The sequence below is a fragment of the Aulonocara stuartgranti genome, assembly GCF_965226115.1.
Source record: "Aulonocara stuartgranti genome assembly, chromosome: 10".
In the NCBI taxonomy this organism is placed as follows: domain Eukaryota; kingdom Metazoa; phylum Chordata; class Actinopteri; order Cichliformes; family Cichlidae; genus Aulonocara; species Aulonocara stuartgranti.
In genome coordinates, this window is record NC_138946.1 from 4442199 (window position 1) to 4465471 (window position 23273).

Genomic DNA, 23273 nt, shown 5'->3' on the forward strand with positions numbered 1-23273 from the left:
TTAGTCAGTTCGTAACCTCTCAAACCCTTGCTTATTATTCGCTTGAAAATATCCCAGAATTTTGTCAATAACAACCGAAAGTAAAAATGTAAGGTAAAAAATGGACAACCTTGGGCTCTGTCACTGAAAGACACTTGGGGAAGCTGAGGCACACTGATGTGACTTAACCTAAAAATTCTCAACACTGACTCTGAAAACATTTTTTTTTTTTGCGATATGTTGATTTTTATTCCCTATAGATTTGGTTGTCAATGCAGTAATATGTAGCCTGTTCTTATTTACTAGTTTAGTAGTGAAGAGTGGGCAGGAAAGAGGGGAAGAGAGAGCGGGAGAGGGCATGTAGCAAAGGGCTGCTACATTTCAGCCATGTAACATGTGGTCTCCTGCTTCATCAGTGACCTAAACTGATACATGAGAACCTGAGTGGTTTTCAAGGAGAATGAGGCAAACTCTTCCAAACTGGGATGTAAGCAATATGTTTAAATGCAATATGAATGCAGTGTGAACGAATGCTCTGTGTTTGAACCGTCAGCCCTACTTTCACCGAGCGCTGAATAAGACTAATCACTTAATGCGACTGAAAGCTTTGGCTGCACCTGTTGTTCCGCACTTCAGCACTTTGTCTATGCTTTGTTGCGTAGCGTTGAATTTTCATTTTATTACTATGCTGAAAAAGTTTTATTCTGAAAAGAAACAAAAAAATCCACTGTTTGATTTAAAAACAAAATGGCCTTGAGATAACTGTACTCACCAGTGTGGCTAAATGCCTTTCAGCAGCACAGTGACAGCTCTTTCTATTAAACCAATTGATTTGCTCCTCTTAACCATACCGAGCATTGATCGCTGTAGTGAAGGAAGGAACAACCTGTCTCTGTGTTCTCTGCTCAAAAAAGAGAACCCAGCATGACTGTGGCCCTGCAAATCAGCCTAAGTCGATGCTTCTAATGGGGCAGATAGAGAGCATGTGGGATTAGGGAAGCCAGTGCAAATCACATCTGTTTCTTTAGTTAGTGGCAGCAAAGCTGAAAGGCAACATGCAAAGCAAAGTTACTCATCTGTAGTACGAGTTCTGCTGACGGGGTGATATTTAGGATGGTGTGGAATGGAGGACTGCAGGGTTGCCACTGCAGCTGATGGTCATCTAACGTTGAGCTTCATAACCAAAGACACAGAGGTTCAGTTTATTGTGACATTTTAATTGAACCTGAGCTCAGTCATTACTGCAGATGTGCTATGCATCCATGAAAATAATTTTCTTTCTTTATCAGTGTAACACTTCGCGTATTTCAGGAAAGTTGATGCATGTGTCATTCCTTATTTATTGCTAAATTATTGCTTGTTTCCTCTGTGATATGAAACATCACAGATTCCAGTTTGTAGTGAGAACGGAGTTACGGACTCACCTCAGTGATTATTTAAGCTTTAATGTAGTGGAAATTCTTCAGTTGTTGTTGAACATTCATTTGTTTTCTCACCTGGAGGCAAACATGCTCACCATTTTAGTGTACTTCTGAAGCTTAGTGCTGTTCTGTGCTTGGGGGCTGATACTGGGGCCTTTCTGCCAGCTTTGCCTCTGGCTATAGATGTGACAGGAAGCTGCTCTTTGAGCTTGCAGCACCAGAAATTCTGTGCGGTGACCATTAATCAGAATCAGAATCAGAATACTTTATTGATCCCTGGGGGAAATTATTTTTTGTTACAGTGCTCCATTTTAAACCAACATTAAGACAAGACAGACAATACGCTAACTAAGAATAGTACAATATATACATACATACATACATACATACATACATACATACATACATAAGTCACTTATAAATAAATATTTGGAAAAGAAACATGTGTAGTTGTACTGCTTCTTTGCTGCTTTCGTCTCCCTCAGACATTTTAATAAGGAGCTTATATGAACAGCTGATGTGAATTCACACAACAACCAGTGAAGGCTGCAATCCCAGCATTTCCAGCATATTATGCAGGGTGTATTTTTGTGGTATTTGTCTTGTAGTTTTTCAAAAACTAACGGGTTTTGAAATAACCGAAACCATTGGAAATAAATACAGTTTAGTTCATCCTGTTAAAAATAACAAACGACATTAAATTATCTTTTATTGTTTGTACCTTATATCACCCGGAGATGATGTTTCTTGTGATTTGGATTTACATATATAAAACTGAATTGATTACTCATTGAATTACTTTTAACCACTGTTTTGTAAAGTAGTGGTTAGCCTTGCCATCCCACTACACCAAGATCAAGGGTTTGAATCCAGAGCGGGCTAGTGGATACCTTTTTGTGTACAGTTTTTATATTCTTTCTGTGCCTATGTGGGTTCTCTCTAGTTATGTCTCATGTTAGGCCTCAGTTACACAGGCCTAGATGACCTGCTGGCAATCTCTGGTTGTTAGGGAAAAATGTGTCTAATCCTTGGTGAGTGATTGGTGGCTGTCCCTGGGTGGAACTGGTTACAAAAAGGGTGCTAGACCAAAAATGTTGTTGTGAAGTTGTCGCTAGCAGATTGTCAAAGTCACCTGTGGTTTGCATTGAAGTTGGTGAAACTTGAAAAAGTGTGATACAAACTGGGAAGAGAACATTTACCTTCAGAGTAATAGTGGTACCTTTTTGGTTCTAGTAGTAAGGCACCACTTTTACTTTGAAGGTGAACAGACTCCAGGTTCATAGGTTAACTTGTGGTTTTAAATTGGTTGTAGGTATAAATGTGAGTGTGAATGACTGTGTGTCTCTATGTGTTGGCCTTGGTTTCAGCTCCAGCTACCCTGCAGCCATGAAAGGGCCAAACGGCTAAGAAAAAATGACAAGACTGCAAAGCACCAGACTGATCACACTGAAGTCCCATTAATACAATAGAACCTCACAGTTAGAGTGACTTGTCTAGCTTAGTTCAGTGGATGGCAGCTACTGTAATGCATCTCGATTTATTTAGATTTTTGCTGATTCTGAAGTCGAAGAGCCAAAAAAACCTGCAGCGTTGATTTGGCCCAGAGTTCCATCTGCTTACAGCAGAATGGAAGCAAGCACTGGAACAAGCAAATACCTTTTAGCAGTAGTTTATGCATAAAATATATTAACTTGCTCAGTAGTATTAAGAGCAGTTTAAAATCAGATATCTGAAATGTTTACCAGCTGGATCTGTCAGCAGCTTACATTAACATCCTTTAAGCTGTGTGGGGAAAACACTGCATTCAGCTCTTTGGTGATATCAGAACAGTTTTAAACTGTTTCTTAATGAGGACTATGGAAGTTCTTTTTCTGTGTACAAATATCCAGCTGACGTTGTATCTTAGTTTGAATCTCCTAGTGTGTCCTTTTTCTGTTCTTTGTTGCATTGTAATATGAAACATGAGCCGATACAAACTCTACACACTGAAATAAGTAGTAGACAATACAGGCAGACTCCTGTGGTGATTGGAAATGTAATTCTACAATGAGTCTGTTGTTTTAAGGCTTTCTTACAGCCTACAGTATGTCCATTTAGCCACGATAATATTTGTGAGATAAGGCTCTGATAATGAGAAAAATAACTGTTCTTTGCAAACGAAGCCATCGACTGAAGCACTTTTTGAAAGAGTAAAGTAAGTCCCTGCCAATTTTTCCATGTTACTTTTGGGAAAAACAACAAACCTTTGTCTACATTCCACATATTTTCATCTTTGATTTCTCTCTGATTTGACCAAAGAAAGGAGCACAAGACTTTATTTGGTCTTCATGTTGCTTGGTGGGAGCAGCAGGCGGTCCAAAAAAATTCTGTAAGACCAGTGTTTGCGTCGTAATCCATCAATATCTGAGCAGAAAGTTTGAAACCACAGGAAGCAGAGAACTCCAGGAGTTCTGGCCTCTCTGTGGTCCTCTGCCTGCTCTCTCCATCTCAGCAGGACTTTGGATAATGACTCCTTTTGGGAGATAATGGACTGTGCAGTGGCCTTGCTGAGCTCCTCTGCAAGGGGAGTTTGGAGTGCCTCGCTGCAGGGATCACTGTCGGGAGGTCCTCTGCCTCAAGCTCATGTCTAGCTCAGATGAGACAGAGAGCAGAAGCCTAGAAGGATTTGCATGTGAGTCACAATGAGGTTAATCAGCCAGAAGCATAGTCTAGATCTTTTGCAACTTACCTGAAATAGCAGAGTACGATTTTGTAACTATGGCTCTCAGGACTCAAGTAACATAACAGTATTACTCAGTGGATACCTGAAGTGTTGCTCAAAGTGTTGTTTAAAAGCTGTGAGTTTTGTAGAGTGTGTTAGCTGGCAAAGAAAAAAAACAAGCACAAAGATACTTTATACACAGAATCACGACCCATTAATTACCTTTGGTACTTCTGATTGTACAGTTCTACGATTGTAAGATGGAAATGGATTTTTAAGTGAATAGAGAAGTTGCGCTTTCTTAGAAGATGGAAAAAGTGATTTTGACCCTCTAGCTCAGATCAACTTGTCTGTCAAATGCCTAAATATGATGGAGGAGAAGAAGAGGGTAAAGCAAAACATGAAAAGCAGGTAATTGTATCACATGAGGGGAGTATTGACCTCGCACATTGAATTGCCAGCACTGTTTTTTATCAGATGCACTGCTCAGCTGGTAATACTTTATTTTTCTTAATGCCAGACAAAAGCAGTCCGATAGCGTTTATCTGTCTTTCATTTTCCCGCTGACTGTTTGTTTAGAACAGATCAGAAAGTGGTAGAAAATCAGCAAACAATCTGTTTTCAAGTTGGAGGAAGAACATTTTTTGAGCAAGTCCAAGAGACTCTGGTAATGATGGTAATCTTGAGCCATCTTATGAAAAAGGAAGCATAAAGCTTATAATAAAACTAGGAACCACTTTTGATATTTATAATCTTTATTACTAGAGGGACATGAAAATACCTGAAAGCCTGAATATAGCCTGAAGTTTGTGACATTGGAGGAGGCCATTTTTGTCATGGTCCTGGGTCGTTGACCCAGCGTTTTGTGTTTTGTGATTGTTTTCCTCTGTTCTAGTTATTCTGTGCCCTCCCCCCTTGTGTCTGGTTCGGGTTCTAGATTTCCTGTTTTGTTCTGAAAGTCTGTGTCTGTTGTCATTGTGTTCAGCTTGTCTCCTCCGGTCCTCATGTGTATTAGGTTCAGCTGTTCTTCCCTCCTGTGTGTGATTACCTGATTACCTTGTGTGTATGTATATTTAGTGGGTGTCGGTCTGTGTTCATTGTCGGCTCGTCTGCATTTATCCGTGTATCGCTGTGTTCTATGGTGTTCCTGTCTCTGCGTCTCTCTGCCCATCGCCCCTTTTGTATGGTCTCAGGTTTGTCAGTTAGTTCTCCCAGTTTAGGTTTCTTCAGTTGTTTTGTCATACCTCACTGCCTGTTTCTGCCACTACCACTTTGTAAATAAACATCATCAAAACTGAAAATGGTAACAATATAAATTGCCCTCTGGGAGGAAGTCGGTTATATTTTTTTGGATAGATAGCAACTACAGCATGAAAACATTCATCTTGCACCTAATATTTGCTGCTTACAAAGTATTTTTCCCATGTTTGTGGGTAAACATTATTCAAGTTCATAATTTCTTAATATTCCTCTAAACTGTATGCATTTGTGACAGGGAACAAAGATGGAGGAAGCTGGTTCTGAGTCATTCAAACACAGTCACAGAGTTAAGTGTCTCTGATGGTGAAGTCAGACAAAAACTCACTTCCCTTCCATTTCTATGTTTAGCGGGGCTAGACATACGCTTGGAGTTGTATATTGATTTGCCTCCTTCCTGTGCTTTTTGTGCAGCTGGGTTTGATCGCAGGGCTCTCCAGTGTCTAGCCAGAGGTAGGAAGGTGAGATTGAGGTCTCGCTCAGGGACTGCTTGTTTATGTTCTTGTTTTATATAATAACAAAATAACCAGCTGCAGGAAGACCTTTAAAGCTATACTTTTTGATACTGGTTTCTCCTAAACATAGTAGCTGGAAGTCGTTATGTTGTCTTTTACAACTGAGATGTATTATATGTATGTTTGCCTTTCTAACTAATTTAAACAATAAAGCACAATGTATATTTCCAAAACGAATGAATGCTATCATGAAGTATGAAATATATTTCAGAATGCTTGTTCAGGACAAATACATCCACTGTGGGAACCAGACTGTGAATTTTTAAGAGTAAATAAAGTAAAATAAGTGGCTGTTGGGTGTTGTGGACGTTTTCCATTAAATAAAGCCTGCAGACGAGCGGTGAGCAGTAGCTAAGACTCATTAATCAAAACACAAAGAAGAGAAAAACCAAGCTTGGTGGAGAGCCTGCATGACCGCGGGGCAGACGGTCAGCAGAGTCTTCCTGAGCCTAACATGGTTCTCAGTTAAATACCTTCTCCAGGAACAAAAGGCAGTACACAGCTGTTTCACACCTTAAGGTTCACACTCCCTTGCTACCTCCCAGAGTCCTCAAAGAGACAAAAGACTCTTCCTGGGGAGTGGTCTGCTTCCCCCAACTTCCTTACTACACCCCCACCATTTGTCTTGCAGTATGAGTGTGAAATATGTTTAAATCCAGTAGCACCAAGGCATCATACAATAAAATAATGTGATTAATACATAAATAAAATAAATTCCTATACATGGGCTTTAGAAAACTTACCTCCAGCAAACCAGACTATGTTTCTCTAGACTGAATGCCTATCATTTGTTAACTTCTGGTACAGTCACTGTATATGTGGCTTAAGTCTTCATGTTCTGTGTGCTGATCATTGTTGACAAATATATAACTTAAATCAAAAAAAGAAAAATCATCATCAGATTATATGGATTAGTTTGCGTTTCAACACTTTTATTTATTTATTCCCGCTCAGGCCGACATTCCAATATTTAACCAAGCTCACAGCTTCCAATACCAAAACTCTTACCCCTTTTCCTGCTGATTCGGTTTCAGTAGACATGTTCTTTATGTTCTTACACAGATCTCTGTAGTGATGTAGTGTGTCTGTCTGACTAACACATTGATTAGTTATCATCCTACAACACTGGCCAGCAGCAGTGATGATGGTGAACTTCTGCCCTGGACATTCAACTTTAGATCCATTTATTTTCAGCACAGATTTCTATTTAAAGCAAACTTGGAAACACGAGAGACACAGTCAACAGCCAGAGAAGTAGTTTTCAATTACATTAGGCATTTTTTCAATGGTGCGACAAAAAAAATATCTTAGGTCGCACCAGTGCCACCAACTGTTTGAGTAACGAAAAAAAAGTCTCTGCAACTCTCAAAGTCTCCGTGTGGTCAACAACAGCCACACATTATGCCCCTATTGTGGTGTAAACCAATCAGAGATAATCAGGGGCGGGACCTCTCTGATTGGTCATGGTCCAGATATTCATGTAGTGCGTCTGTACATTTGAAAGTGCAGGCGGATAGAGAATTCAAATTCAAATTCAAATTTTATTTGTCACACACACGCAACCATACACAGTATGACATGGGGGTGAGTAGCTTGAATAAAGCGATATCGATTCATTAAATCCTGAATCGACTTTTAAATATAAATGTATTTTGCCAGAATCTCAGGTTAAAGCTCATAAAACAATTTCAACGACCACCAAACCGCAAATGAGAGCAGATAAATGGATTCCACACAAAGATGTAAACACAGAGCGTGGACCTGATGCATCGGAATCAGCTTTCTCACTCAACGGCACGTAGACGGACACGGTGTCGGGGCTGAAAGCTGACAGCTCACTGATTCTGATGCACCAGGTCCGCGCTGTGTGTACGTCTTTTTTGCGTTAGATTCTGCGCTGCAGGTTTTGTCTCTCTCCAACCAAAATTCACTGAACCACCAGCAAAAGAAGCAGCAAACTACGCATCTCAAACCTCTGTTTTCTGCATTATTCATTCGCTTATAACCCACCAGTCTACCGCTGTTTACAGCGCGGTCAGCCGCTGTCCTTTTTTTTAATTTTTATTTTTTAATTTTTTTCTTAAATGACCTCGGACAAAGCCTAATTTCTGCTGTTCAATACTGAAGAAAACCTTTTAAAATTATGCAAAATTGCAGAATATTTTGAAGGTTATCTGTTATATAAAAAGCCAGGCCAGGAAAATCTCCTTCATGTTTTTCTGTGTTTTATTCTCAGTTACTTTGACACAAAGCATCTGCTGTGATGCTCACAATTCTGATGAAGTCTCACAAGTGTCAGTACTGTTAAATGATCAGAATTATAATATTTCTGACTGTCTGAGGCAAAATTGAATCAAATCGGGACCTTGTGAATCAGAATCGAATGGATTATAGAAATCAGTGATGACACCCAGCCCTAGTGAGTAGCCTAGGCCCGACATAAGTGGATGTAGCTATGGGTAATGAGAAAAGATGAAAAGAACCATTGATAAGTTTTTCATTAAGGCCTGATCCGTCCGAAATTCATAGCCAGTGCTCTGACACGGAGCCATCAGTCTTTGAACGCTTAAAAAGGACAGTGTATCCAGAAAACATATTATATGTCGTGATAAATGCACTGCCCAAGTGTCCCCTCTCTCCACTGCCTTTCAGCGGCAGGCAGCAGCAAACAGGTCGTCAGAGGAGGCTGAGATGATGATTACGTTTAACATTGTCTACAATATTGCCAAAGCACTTTAAGCACAAGCACAAGATTGTTAGTTAATCATTGTCTGTACGGACAGCAATTTTCCGCCCCCAAAGAAGTGCACATGTAAAACTGCGATGTTAAGCGATGCGGTTGAAAGATTTGGGTGCGTCTAACTTTTGTGCTGGTGCGCCTGCAGCTGTGTCAGAAAGTTAGTGTAGAGCCCTGTTAGGGAACTGAAATGAACTTAAATCTGTAATAAAATTTGCCAGCTGCAGCTACAATTTCAAAATGTGTTGTTTGTTCTGAAAACCTGTCCGATATAATCTGTTGGAAATTATTTATCTGGAGTTCAGGGAGATATTGCCAATTCTTAGCAAGGTCTAACTGCCAAGCTCTTAAAAAGCCATTAGAAATAACAGTGGTTTTAAGATAGTGGTGGTGATACTGTATTTTTTATTTTATTTTTTAGACACAGACAGCAAACCTGTGTTTGTGTTCAAACCTATGGTGAGTTTAGAATCACTAATAAACGCAGCCCCTACGTATGTCTTTGGACTGTGTCAGGAAGGCAGAGAACCCACGCAGACACAGGGAGAACATGCGAGACTAATTCTAAGCATCTGGACTGTCACTGTCAAGATGTCACATGTTCTGCAAAGACTCACCTAAGCATGTTTTATATTCTTCTGGTGAAGTTGTGTGGCACAGGGCCGAAACATTTCTGCAGAGAAACACGTGACAGAACAAAATGCCACTGATGGTCTGAAGTGAGGTCGCATGTACTTTCTAAACTTTCTATTAAAACACAGTGGAAAACTTTGCGAATCAAAAGGTCTGGCACAAGAGATTTGAATGTCAAGGTTCATTTTATTATTATTTTTATCAGCTGTAACGGTTGTTGCTCTGAATGCTGTCTTCCTCAAGAGCACCGTGGTAGGTCTTATCTGAATAAACCTCACGGGTATTGTTTGTATTACTTTCAGTATGCCAGTTTCTATATCAGTACATATTCTGGGCTGTTATGTCGTATGACTGCAGAGAAGAGGGTAAAATTAATGTCGGCACTGTTTCTTGGCAGAAGTGGACATTAAATCAAAACATTGTACCAAATTTGATTTTCTTTTTTTAAAGGGCAAATACAAAGAACCCTGTTGTTGTTTACATTATAATGTAATATTGGCTCTCTCACCAGAAAGCTGTCAAGAAAGTAAGAACAGCTTGACTGGAGTCTTGTGTTGTACGCGTGGTGGTTAGTTTAAATAAATCCTGATTTAAAAACATCTAAAATGTATGCATACAATGACAGTTTCAACGTCCTCGAGTGGAAGTTTGCTTCTGTTAGCTGTCATGTTGGTCATTTGGTCATTCTTTTACAGTCTCTTATTTTCCACTCAGTCACCACATTTATGTCATAGGACACTTCAGCCCATTTGTAATGGTGACCTCAGACACGAGACTCAAATAGACTGGATTATCAGTTTAATAGAGAGATTCTGAGGTCACTCTGGGTAGCTGGTCTGACTCTGGAAGAGAGGAGAGAGCTATTAGTACAAGAAGTCCAAACAGGGAGATTCTACAAGGAAAGTCCAGTTGGTGAGTGAGAGTGCGGTGAGGGAGAGGTCACTGACTTGTTTTTCCACACATTAGGAGTACATTAGAGGGTCACCATAATCCATGTTTCAGCCACAGGATCTCACATTAGAAATAGAGGAAGACACGGGAGTTAACACAGGCAGTTAGAACGTTCTCAGAGAAATATAAAGCTCAGGTCCTTCTGGACTCGGGCAGAAACTGCAAAATGACAACAAACCAGTGCAGGACTAGGAGAGGTTTTTTTTTAAAATAAAGTAACCAGTGATGAGAAAAGGTTGGAACATTGTCTAAAGTTGTTCTGCTGCATAAATCAAATGGACTTTGTGCTAAGGAGCTGGCAGGTCAAAGCCAGTTTCCTTTCTGGTTTGACTGAGTTAAACTGTTCTGACATGCACCCCCACTGGGTAATGTCTAAATAAGTGCAAGGCTGCATTGCATGTGTGGTAATGACTTAACTGTGTTTGGGAAGCATACAGCACTGTTTGAAGTGCTGTATGTAAGAGATACACGATGAAGAGAGCAGTGCAGTATGTGAAATACAGTGGGGCAAAAAAGTATTTAGTCAGCCACCGATTGTGCAAGTTCCCCCACCTAAAATGATGACAGAGGTCAGTAATTTGCACCAGAGGTACACTTCAACTGTGAGAGACAGAATGTGAAAACAAAATCCATGAATTCACATAGTAGGATTTGTAAAGAATTTATTCGTAAATTAGGGTGGAAAATAAGTATTTGGTCACCTCAAACAAGGAAAATCTCTGGCTCTCACAGACCTGTAACGTCTTCTGTAAGAAGCTTTTCTGTTACCTGTATGAATGGCACCTGTTTGAACTCATCATCTGTATAAAAGACACCTGTCCACAGCCTCAAACAGTCAGACTCCAAACTCCGCCATGGCCAAGACCAAAGAGCTTCCGAAGGACACCAGGAAAAGTATTGTAGACCTGCACCAGACTGGGAAGAGTGAATCTACAATAGGCAAGCAGCTTGGTGTGAAAAAAATCAACTGTGGGAGCAATCATCAGAAAATGGAAGACATACAAGACCACTGATAATCTCCCTCGATCTGGGGCTCCACGCAAGATCTCATCCCTTGGGGTCAAAATGATCATGAGAACGGTGAGCAAAGATCCCAGAACCACACGGGGGGACCTGGTGAATGACCTGCAGAGAGCTGGGACCAAAGTAACAAAGGTCACCATCAGTAACACACTACAACGGCAGGGAATCAAATCCCGCAGTGCCAGACGTGTTCCGCTGCTGAAGCCAGTGCATGTCCAGGCCCGTCTGAAGTTTGCCAGAGAGCACATGGATGATACAGCAGAGGATTGGGAGAATGTCATGTGGTCAGATGAAACCAAAGTAGAACTTTTTGGTATAAACTCAACTCGTTGTGTTTGGAGGAAGAAGAATACTGAGTTGCATCCCAAGAACACCACACCTACTGTGAAGCATGGGGGTGGAAACATCATGCTATGGGGCTGTTTTTCTGCCAAGGGGACAGGACGACTGATCCGTGTTAAGGACAGAATGAATGGGGCCATGTATCGTGAGATTTTGAGCCAAAACCTCCTTCCATCAGTGAGAACTTTGAAGATGAAATGAGGCTGGGTCTTCCAACATGACAATGATCCAAAACACACCGCCCGGGCAACAAAGGAGTGGCTCCGTAAGAAGCATTTGAAAGTCCTGGAGTGGCCTAGCCAGTCTCCAGACCTCAACCCCATAGAAAATCTGTGGCGGGAGTTGAAAGTCCGTGTTGCTCGGCGACAGCCCCAAAACATCACTGCTCTCGAGAAGATCTGCATGGAGGAATGGGCCAAAATACCAGCTACTGTGTGTGCAAACCTGGTAAAGACCTATAGTAAACGTTTGACCTCTGTTATTGCCAACAAAGGTTATGTTACAAAGTATTGAGTTGTATTTTTGTTATTGACCAAATACTTATTTTCCACCCTGATTTACGAATAAATTCTTTACAAATCCTACCATGTGGATTCATGGATTTTTTTTTCACATTCTGTCTCTCACAGTTGAAGTGTACCTCTGGTGCAAATTACTGACCTCTGTCATCATTTTAGGTGGGGGAACTTGCACAATCGGTGGCTGACTAAATACTTTTTTGCCCCACTGTAGCTTACTTTCTTCCCCTCTCTTAACAAAAATGTGAATTTTGGCCTAAAAAGAACAGTTTTTTTTTACTTGGCTACGTGTTAGTGCTATGGTTAATCCAGTGGTCGATTGCTACTTTATACTGCACCTTGAATAATTATGTGTTAGAAAGTGCAGAAAAGTATTTGTGCCAGTGTGAACCTCATCTCTGTGATAGCCATCAGAAACAGTAGCAGCAGCACACACAGCAGGGAGGCAGCGAAAACTCGGAGAAGAATAAAGACAGCTGTGTTTACTGTTTTTCTTTTTGAACAGAGCTACTTATAGCAGCTTGTATGAGACGGCTGCAGTTGATGCGTTTGATGCTAAAAAATACAACTGAACTGAATCTTTTTCAACTGTTGGCGTGGGCAAGCAAAGGTCAGAAATCCCTGTGGGTTGTGTTTAGTTACTTAGCAGCAGGTGAGGCGCTGTGAGACACAAGAGAGTTCTGGTTGGGTTTACTTGAATCTTTAGAAAACAGCTACATGTCTGATTTCAGTGTGTTGTGACTGGACGTTGTGTTGTCATAAATATAAGGATTAAAAAAATGTAATTTAGGAGCCTTGGGATGAATAAAGCTCAGAAACTGGTTGGTTTTGGTGAAGAAGGATTTAATTTTGTAGTTGGCAATAAAAATATTGATGATACATCAAGCATTGTAACCGTATTCTATCAGAATTATTATATATAGTTATAAATTGTGACTTAATTGTTTTTAATTGACTTTTAATTGTAAAGATTAATGTACGTACTTTGCTATTGTAGAATGATACAACCTATTTAATTGTAGCGTGTTGCATTTGTTGTAAAACCTTCAGCGGTAATTGTTTGGCACAGACCATCCAAATGTGAATCTTGCTGGTAGCATGAAAAAAAGACAGATTTTTCTGAAATCAGCCTTAATAAGAGTTCAAAAACCAAGGCAATAAAATCCAAAAACCAGCAGACAAAATCAGGGTTTAAACACATATTGACGGCTAATCACAGATATCAGGGAAATGCTGGTAAAACTAGATACATGTGACACTAATTAAGGATGAAGAAAAAGTAGAACATAAGTAAACTAAATGCACAACGCTGGGGATGGAGAGCTACAAAATAAATCTGCAAGTAATTCAACAGGGACACATCTAACACAGAGATGGACACATAACAACAAGAAACAAGAAGACTCTAAAGAGACTAAGCTAATAAATACAAGAACATGAGTGAACTTAACAAAAAAACCCTAAACAACAGAACTTAGAATGTAAAAATAACAAAATTCCATCTCCAACAGTAATCAAAACTAAAACAGGAAGGAGGAGAGTTGAAGAGGCAGGTTCAGAGAGGTGACTCAGCCACAGGACAGTGCAAACAAGCAGTTCAAGGTGTCAACCAGGGGGACAGGAAGAGCAGGGGATCGACCTATATGAAGGGCAGTTCAGAGGGTCGACCTGGGGGCAATTTCTCAGAATATATGCTGCTGGCATACGTCACTGGAGGTGGCAGAGACCTTCTGAACAGCCGGCTGGTGACAAAGCAGATAGGCCAATGATGTTAAAGTTGGCACTCAGGCTTAGATAACATTGGATGCCCTAGACTCAATGGGATAGCAGCAGTCGAGTCTTACCGACAAAGATAGAAGGATCCATGAAAGCAAAGCGGTACCCTCTGGCTCAAGCAAATTGGGACCCTTGACTGACTTTCTCGGAACACCAACTCAGAAAATTCAGATTTATTAGGTGGCTTTGGACTGTCCGGTACTATTTAGATTCTGTCATGATGGCAAGAGAGAATCTAAACAGTAAGGGCTCCCCTTTTCTCTGACCTGTAATGTTCAGTACCCGCATGGTCCCTTTGGTTGTCAGATATACAGCAGACGGTAGGAAGAAAGAGTCGACTAAGCTGTCACGATGCATGTTGCCCAAAAGCAAGATGCAGAAACAGAGGACTTTATTTAGGTTAATACAGAAAGTTAAAATGAGGATATATTAACGGATTGTGACAAAGGGAAGACTGCAAACACTATGAGAACCGATTAAGGATGGCTAACAGGCGAGAAATGAGATGCAGGTGGAAGTAATTACACAGGTGAAAACAATCAAGAAAAGAAGGACAGACAGGAAGTAAAACTGACATGATAAATGACAGAAATGGTATTTAAAGTAAAGCTGCAAAAATGAAAAAGAAAAAAGCACAACACAGAAAAAGAAGACGTCACAGACACTGACAGAAATAAACTCAAGACAAGATGTTAAAGTCAATGAAACATAATTCAAAACTCTAACACTAAAAAATTAAAACAAGAATAAAAACTCACTAATGTAAAACAAGAATTAGAAGTGAACCGGTATAACGAGAATTGAAGCTTAATATACTAGGATGAAAATGAATGCTAAACAGGAAACCATAATTAACAAACATCAAAACATGATGAAATCAACAGTAAAACCAATTAGAGATCAAAACTTAATAATAGACAGTTGCAAAATATGATTGCGACCTTGTCATTAGCAGGTTACATGTGTATTACCACAGGCCAGAGGAAAAAAATCCCTACAAACTATCAGGGGAAATTAATTTTAATGCAGTTGACTTCTAAAGGTACATTATTTTCATTTTCTGGCTTGTCTCCAGCAGCTCATGCAAGAATATTCTGTACTCATTGCAGTCTGGTATTTGCAGCTGGGTGGGCGCATCATCATCATCATCATCATCATATACAGAATGATGGTGATTTCCAACTGAACCATATTCAATTGAAATGAAATAAATTGAAATGTGTGCACCTTTATTGTGGGAAGGCAATGGATATTCCACTAGAAAGCTGGGTTAATGTGGTGTCCAGTTCCATTTCCTGCATTATTGTGTTGAGTGATTACGACAGCTTTTCTGGGATTTAAATTCCCTCGGCTGTTCGTTCTTTGCGTGGTCCTCTGCATCTGCTTCTGGAGTGCACGTGCAGGTGTGAGAAAGCGGTAGATATGGGAAGAAATGGAGCAAGAAGAAATAGATTTTTTTTTTTCTTTTTTAAATTCCTTTCTGTCTTTTTGTTTATCTCAATCAGCTTCTCACCCACATCTTGTCTCTTATTTTGCATGTGTTTATGTGGTGTGCCTGGGCTGAGGCTGAGAAAAACAGCATAACACCTAGGCAAAGTCACACTAAGATTCTTGCAGAGACTCAGATTACAAAAGTTTCTCATTCTCCTTGTCTTGTTTTTCAAGGTCTTGTTAGAGCAGAAAGCCCCAGTGGAATATCACGCCGACGTGTGCTGAAATTTTAATCAAAAGGAAATGGGGCAGCGCAGTGTCGCTTCCTTTCAGTGGGAAACACACAGATGGACTCTAACTGCCTGTCAGGTCCTGGCACGACACACTGGGAGAAAATATGAACCAAAAAAGAGGAATGAAGATGGAGTTTGAGACAATTAGAAAAGTTAATGCGAGGTTTTAGCTGGCAGCTCCAAATCGATGCTAAATAAATTAATTTAGTGATGTGCTCCATCATTATGTTACGTTTCGGTGTTGTCAGTGTGTTGTTTTTGGCGTGACTGTTATGTGTTTCCTGTTTTACTTTGAAAGTCTGTGTTATCTTAGTCTTTTCGGTTTACGTTTCCCTGTCTCGTCAGTTCTGAGTTGCCCCAGCTGTGTTTCCCTCTTGTTGTCCATTTTCCTGATTGCTCCCTCTAGGTATTTAAACCCTGTGTTTCAGTGTGTCATGGTCGCGATCTCCCCCGTGTTGTAAATAGTTTGGTGTTTTATTGTAAATAAATAGTTTGTTGTAAATAGATTTGTCGATACTTTCGTTTCGGGATTTTGGTGGTGAGCTTTAGTGGGGTTTTTTGTGTGTGGTTTTTTTTCTTTATTTTTACTTTTTTCGTGTTGCACTCCGGTTGCCTAGGCCGGGGTGTAACAATTAACTTCAGCTGGAAGGAGGCGATGGTGTCTTTAATTCAACAACCTCATTGCAAAAACAATCAGGTTGCGGGTTTTTCAACAGTGATTCCACCAGACATTGCCAGATTCAACTATGGCTAAGACCATCTTCATTAGCATGATTTGGACCTATATTTTCATCACGAGTAGGGCTGCACGATTTTGCATAAAATGAGAATCACGATTTTTTTTTTGGCTTAGAATTGAGATCACGATTCTCTCACGATTTTCTTTTCCAGTATAAATATTTATAGCGCTTATTAACTGCACATCAACTTCGTAACAGTTGAAACTGAACATAAAAACAATAAATGTCTCACGTTTTGTTGTTGCCGCAAAATGTTGTACTGCTTGAAATTCCGTCTCCACTGTTGTTCGACACTGCGTGTATAGAGCAGGTAGTGCAACAATAGAAAAATAGTCGTGGGACGGCACTGTGTAGCGTTTGTCTAGGATGTTGATCATTTTCCTAAATCCCTCGTTTTGCACAGTGTTGATGGGAGCCATATCTTTGGTCAGGTAAGTGATAGCCTCCGTAATTTCTTTGTGCCTGCGGGAGTTCGACGGGTATAGGGAAGCGCTGTATAAGGTTCCCGTTATTGATGTTTGGGTGGTTGACCGGGACGGATTTTCTCCTGTCACTTTCTCGTCTTCCCTGACGTGCTCTCCGTTGTTTTTCCCCTGCTAATTTTAGCATCACACAGCACAGCTTCTGTATCACGTGGTATAAGGCTCCGCCCTTTTCATTTGTTGAGCAGGAAGAGTGAGCGCTTGTTTTCATGCAGATTACGTCCCGGATCAAAATGCGGTACAGTCGTCGTTTTTTTTCTTTTTCTTTTTTTTTTTTTTAAATCGTTGTCATTTGGAAATGAGATCGCACATAAGTATGAATCGAGATCGCGATTTTCTAACGATTAATCGTGCAGCCCTAATCACAAGTATTAAATTTAAGAGAGAATACAGTTTACTGGGAACTATCATGCTTCAAATATTTACTGTCTCAAATAATGCTTGAAGGACAAGGCAGTGTTTAACAGTAGCTCCAGTAGTTTTCTTTGGTTTGGCAGGTTTCTCTTTAGCTTGTGTTTAGCTTTTTCTGTATTATTGTTGGTTGGCCGAATTCTGGCTTTAGCAGCACGTTTCACTTTGCCTGCAATTTGCGGTTCTATTTGCATTCACACTTAAATCTCAGCTGTACATTCACTGAATGCTTAATTAGGCATTGCAGATGGGTTGGTCACATCTCATAATGTGCAGTCTGATATAACATTGCTACAAACCACACCCTCAATAAAAAAAACTAAGGAAACAGGTATTATAAAAAAATGAATACCTCTCTAACAGTGTCACTAAAAACCATAGTTTATTATCATTGTAAAAGCACATGAAATGACTGAGCTGTTGCATTAAATTGAAGCTTTACAGTCATTTAATTTTAGAACTGAAGAGTTCAGCTGTCAAGTCTGTACACAAATAAAGGAATTGGTAATCTTGTGGTCGATATTTAGTCTCGTTGGTCTAATGTATGAGACCCCTTCTTGTGTATTTCACAGAATGTCATATGTTAACAGTATTTTCACTCCCACTCATAATTCCTTTAACTTCTTGAGAAAAAGTTGAGATTAGTCTCTCGTCGTTAGTGTGTAAACTTTGATAAAATGACGTTTTGGAAGAGACAGATGCCTCTCACTAATGCCATAACCTTATGCGTCCAGCTCAGCCGCCAACGGACACCTTGTGGGTGAATGACTCATGCGACCGGCTTTGAGAAAACAGCCCTAATTGATGCCCGAGGAAAGAGAACAGTTGAAAACAGTTAACTTGAAAACCTTCCCTGAGGTTTTTCCACCTGTCATCACCACAAGTTGGAGAACTTCAGTGACAATAAATGATAAATAAGCTTTTATGTAGTGCTTTTCTAGTCTAATCGACCACTCAATGTGCATGACACTACAAGCCATATTTAGATGGAAATTCATACACTCAATTCATACAATATTGCATTAAGGGCAGTCTTTGGCTTTCAGTACCTTGCCCAAGGACACTTTGATACGTTGGCTGTAGAAGCCAGGACTCAAACCACTGGCCTTTCAATTAGTAGATGACCCGATTTTTCCCTGTCTCACAGCCGGCCAAGTTCAACTCCTAATCAGGTTCCCAGCGCCAAGAGCATGAATCATAATGATTTTGGTAACTAATTTTTTTCCCCTAACAATCTGAGTCTGGCATTAAGGATGATCAAACATGTATTTGGGGTCAGAGAGTCATATTTAGTCATGACCTTTGTAATCATCTGGGCTTTTGTCTAAATTGGTCCATCCACTGTGATTATATACTTTGTTTAAAAATGGTGTTGTAAAATTGCATACTATATTACATTTTTGGGATAAATTATTAAAGTATACTTACTGAAATACAGAGGATATTGGCTGATTGGCTGACTGTGTTAACACTGAGCAGAAGAGCAAAGAGGAAATAAACGAACAGCTGTACATTCATCATCGTTGTTTGTCTGACTCTGCTGTGGTATCAGCTAACAGCCTGGTTAATAATACTCCATGCAGTCAGACTTATCATTTGTATTAACAACAATTCACTAATTGCATCCTCCCACGGAGCTAATTGATTAACCATTGTGCTGTGATCCTGTAATATCTCGAGACACTGAGAAGTCATTTCTAACGCGGGAAGAATTTTGTAAATGGCTGTTCTTTGCATTTTAATTCTGTGTAGAAAATAATGGCTTATGGTGATAAGAGTGTGCGTGTGTGATGACAGGAAAACTGAATGTCATTTTCTGTGTTATACAAATAAAAAGCACATCCCCCTCCCCCTCCTCTTTTTATAAAGCCCCAGCTGTCAGCAGTTGTCTTTCCTTTAAGAAGGAAAGACAACAGGAAGGCTGGCGAGATATAAAAAGCGTGAATTAACCATATATTGTATTTAAGCAGTTTTTGATACCAATATTACTGTTTAACATCCAATAAAGTGAACATCCTTTGCACTCTTCCTCTAATATCAGTTACACTGCGTCTATATTTAAGAAAGCACTCGGTTTTCTATGGAAACATATCAACATAATGACAACAATAAAATGCTTCAGCAAGCTTTCTTGAATGACGTTCATTTGGAATACTTGTGTAATGATTTTGAGGAAAGATCCATCATTGGAGCCATTTGTAAGTGATAAAAACTTGACATCCACATGGTAAGTTTAGCTGAAAAGTTGTGACGCAAGTCTTAAAGGCTTTTATGTTTTTTTGTACCACTGCAGTGGTTGAACCAGCTGCGTAAGGTCACTCAGGTGGGACTTGACGGTGTGCGGCGGATCGACTGGCACGACTACGAGGCAATAAGGAGAGATGCTGCACGCATGGGTAGGTACAAACTTTTTGCTGATGCTGCTGTTTTTCAGAACATCTGCTCTGTTTTAGCAGAAGGCCACACACACATACACTAAAACTCTAAAGTTGTGCTGCTTTTCTCTTAATTCCCTCGAAGTGGATTTCTCACTCATTCTCAGAACCAGTGCGAATCAATGCTCTAAGTGCTGTTCTGAGTTCATTATTAAACACAGTTAATCTTGTACAACAAGACCTCGAGTGGGAAACATAGATTATCATCCCTTTTGAAATCTTTTTATAGAATTACATTGTAGTTATTATGGAAGAAAATTAGTTGTTTGAGCCTTGTTTGAACTACCACATTAAAGCATATAGAGAAATTAGAAATATGCAAAGTGAGTTCAGCTTTTTCAGGTACCCTTGTTTAAAGATTTAATGAGTCATTAATTTTCTCAATAGACAGTGATGCTCTTCAACAGCTTGGAGAAAACAGCATTGATAATAAAGACAAATGTAAACATCCTAACATCTCAGATGCATCTGGTTAACCTTCAAACATCTAGTCTACAAGCTTAAAACTCATACATGCCATTGTTGATACGGTTCTAACACTGAGGAAAATGTCTATACATTCTGAAGCTTTAATGAATAGAAAATCCTTGCACTTTCATATTTTTAAGGAAAGAATGACATAAAGGTGCAATCTGATGTATAATATGGGCATGAAAAGAAAACGTGGGAGCTAGATCAGTTAAGTTCGTCCCTCAGAAAAGCACAGCATCCCTATTATCAAGTGTGTGTGATTTATTCGAGCTGGTTGGCCTACAGACATGTGGTGCTTCATATTGATCAAGAAAAGATTAATTATATCTGTTTTTTTTTTCTTCGGTTTATGCAAAGTCGGGTATGAAATTGCAGGCTAAGAAAGGTTTGCAGATATCCTTCTTCCCATCAGGGCTTTTCAGTCCCTCCTGGAGAATGCTTGAGATGCTCTCAGGCTAGATGAGATAAATAATCCCCTCGGTGAGTTCTGGGTCTACCTTAGATTTTCTCTCAGCTAGGTATCCCCAGAAAACCTTCACAGGAAGGTGCTCAGGAGGCACCGTGATTAGATTAGATCTCAGTTGGTTCAGGCTGAACCAACTTTACTCTCTCTTGGTGTCTGAACTCTTCACACTATTTCTAAGGCTTAGCCCAGATGTCTTAGAGAGGAAATTTGAGATCCTGGATATCATTGTTTTGGCCACTAACCATAGCTCATTACTACATATAGTTTAAATGTAGATTTACAAAACAAAAGCTTTGCTTTTCAGCTCAACTCTCCTATAATCTTAATGACCACTACAGCGCCTGTGTCATTGCTGACACTACATCTCATGCTCCACCTTCCCATAACTCTTGAACATGACCAAAAGATCTTAAAGTCCTTGGATATACTGTACCCTAAGAAGAGATCCAACAGATGATTTTCAAACCTTTCATGTGCCTTGTTCTGCAAGCAACATTAGTGAACCCCATGAATGTCCTCTTCTTATATGTGCACAATTTAGGAGGGCACATTAAAGCTTCTTATACAATGGAAACCCTTCAGAGTGTTTGCAATCAATGCTTGACATTATTGCATTCAAGTCACTCATTCACGCTCTTTTTTTTCAGCTCATATGTAAATTCTCAATAAATAAAGACCAATATTAAAACAGAGAATAATACACTTCCAATTTTCTTCCATCTATTTCTTCTTTTTGCTTCTTCTCCTTAGCGCAGACCCATGATCAGCTGAGTGACTGTATTTGCTAACATAATGAAAGTAATGAAAACGATAAATCTGATGCCAGAAAGACCACACAAAACAACCCCCCAAAAAATATTAAAAAATAATTTGTCTCTGTGTGGTTTGTATTTGCCTGAGGAAGGCTAGAAATCCCAATTTCAAAGATCTTTCTAATAACCGGGAAAAGTACAGAACTAGGTAGAAGAGGGTTTATCGCTGAAATGAGCCATTAAAGTGAGGAGTTATTTTCCACAGTTGTTACCTTCAGGAATATAGACAGATCATTTCTGCCTAATGGAACAAGGCAGTTCAGTTTAATTTGTTGCTCTTCTCTGACTATAGAGCGTCTGTGCGCCTGTGTGTATATTTTTGTGGAGAGCATTGATAAGTGGCTAATGAAACAAGCAGCACAGTGTAATTTGATGCACTTTTGATATGAGCTTAAGCTTCACAATGTTTGTGCATTGATAAAGATTACAGAATACGATTAGGCACACAAGTATGTGTTCATGTCAAACATCTGAACTATGTGCTGAATATATGTATTATATAGTTACTGTACAAACACTTGATGTGTCATACTCTAAACAATTAACTGATTAGCCGATATTGACAGCTTGTTGCACCTTGTCAACACAACAGCCATGAACTAATTATATTCAAATTGAAGACTATTACGTGGGAACACACAAGGCGAAAATATGCATTTTTCTCATACTTTGGAAATTCTTTAAATTATAAACAATGAAATATGAGGAGAGTGTCCACGTCTGGAAATGATTCAGCAAGTTAGAGTTGCATTTTTCTTTGCAGACCCAAGTTATGCTGAATAAATGTCGGCTACGTGCTTCTTCACTCACTTCACTCAAGGTGCTAACATCATCAGTACGAATAATTAGCCACTCATTAATTAGGTGCAACAGAACAAATGTCATCCCCATTTCTACCATTTAATTGAATTTAAATGAATTTAAATTGAATTGAAGCAATCCAAACTCCTTGCTCTCCAAACAACTTTAGCTAAAACGATTTTTTCAAACTTGATGAGGAGTAGATGGAAAGCCTAATGCAATATGACTGTAGATACTGTTGGATCTCAGTGGATTTCTGCTGAATATGATGCTTTCTGAGGCTGAATCTGTATTTTTTTTTCCTGTTTGACTTTTGTGCCGATGTTCTTTCTTCTTTTGTTTACTTTGCAAACATTATGCCTTGGGCATATAATATGGTGAATATGATATAGTAAACCTTATCACTGCTGTACAGATGACATTCAGAAAATACTGTACATTTCTTTATGTTTGGATGGCAGATAATTTCTACAGTTTTATTTAGGTAGTTCTGCCACTTTAGTCCCCAAAATGCAAGAAAGTATTTTCTGCAGAAAGATACGAATAGACACTGCAGAATATTTCTCATGTGTGTTTTTGGTTTGTTTTTTGTTTTTTTAATTATGCAGGATTGCTGAGCCTGGTTTGAGTATATTTCAGGCTAAGACGAATGCAATGATTATGCTTACCATTTATTTATATTTTGATGACTGTAATTCTGAATTCACTTGTACCAAATCATTTTTTAAATGTAGCTGCTAGGTTCTTTGTGTGGGCTTAAGCTTTAGCACATCTTGCTGTCTTCCCATCAATATTAAAAATTTAGTTCAAGTTTTAATACTTTGCAAAGTGTTAAACACTTTGATTTTACCTTCATGTCTGATATTAATCTACTTTCTTTAATACACAAATATATACTTGTTTGTCCTAGTTGTTCAACAACATAAATGATAACACTGACATAGACAGACATTATTGTTACAAGCTGGAAAATCAAGTGTTGAAAAAAAAATACAAGTGTGTGTGTGCATATATACATATATGTTTGTCATTCAAATGATTTGAATAACCAAGAAACAGGGAAAAAAACCTCCTTTAA

General features: G+C 39.3%; 1 protein-coding gene across 1 annotated transcript in view; it reads left to right on the forward strand.

Moving 5' to 3' along the window:
• The window catches only part of LOC309716232 (polypeptide N-acetylgalactosaminyltransferase 10-like), an 88411-nt gene that overhangs the window by 6182 nt on the left and 58956 nt on the right, over positions 1-23273 (forward strand). The window contains exon 2 of the mRNA XM_082549910.1: positions 19504-19606. Within this exon, the coding sequence (XP_082406036.1) occupies positions 19504-19606 (103 nt within the window). The remainder of the gene's footprint in view (positions 1-19503; positions 19607-23273) is intronic.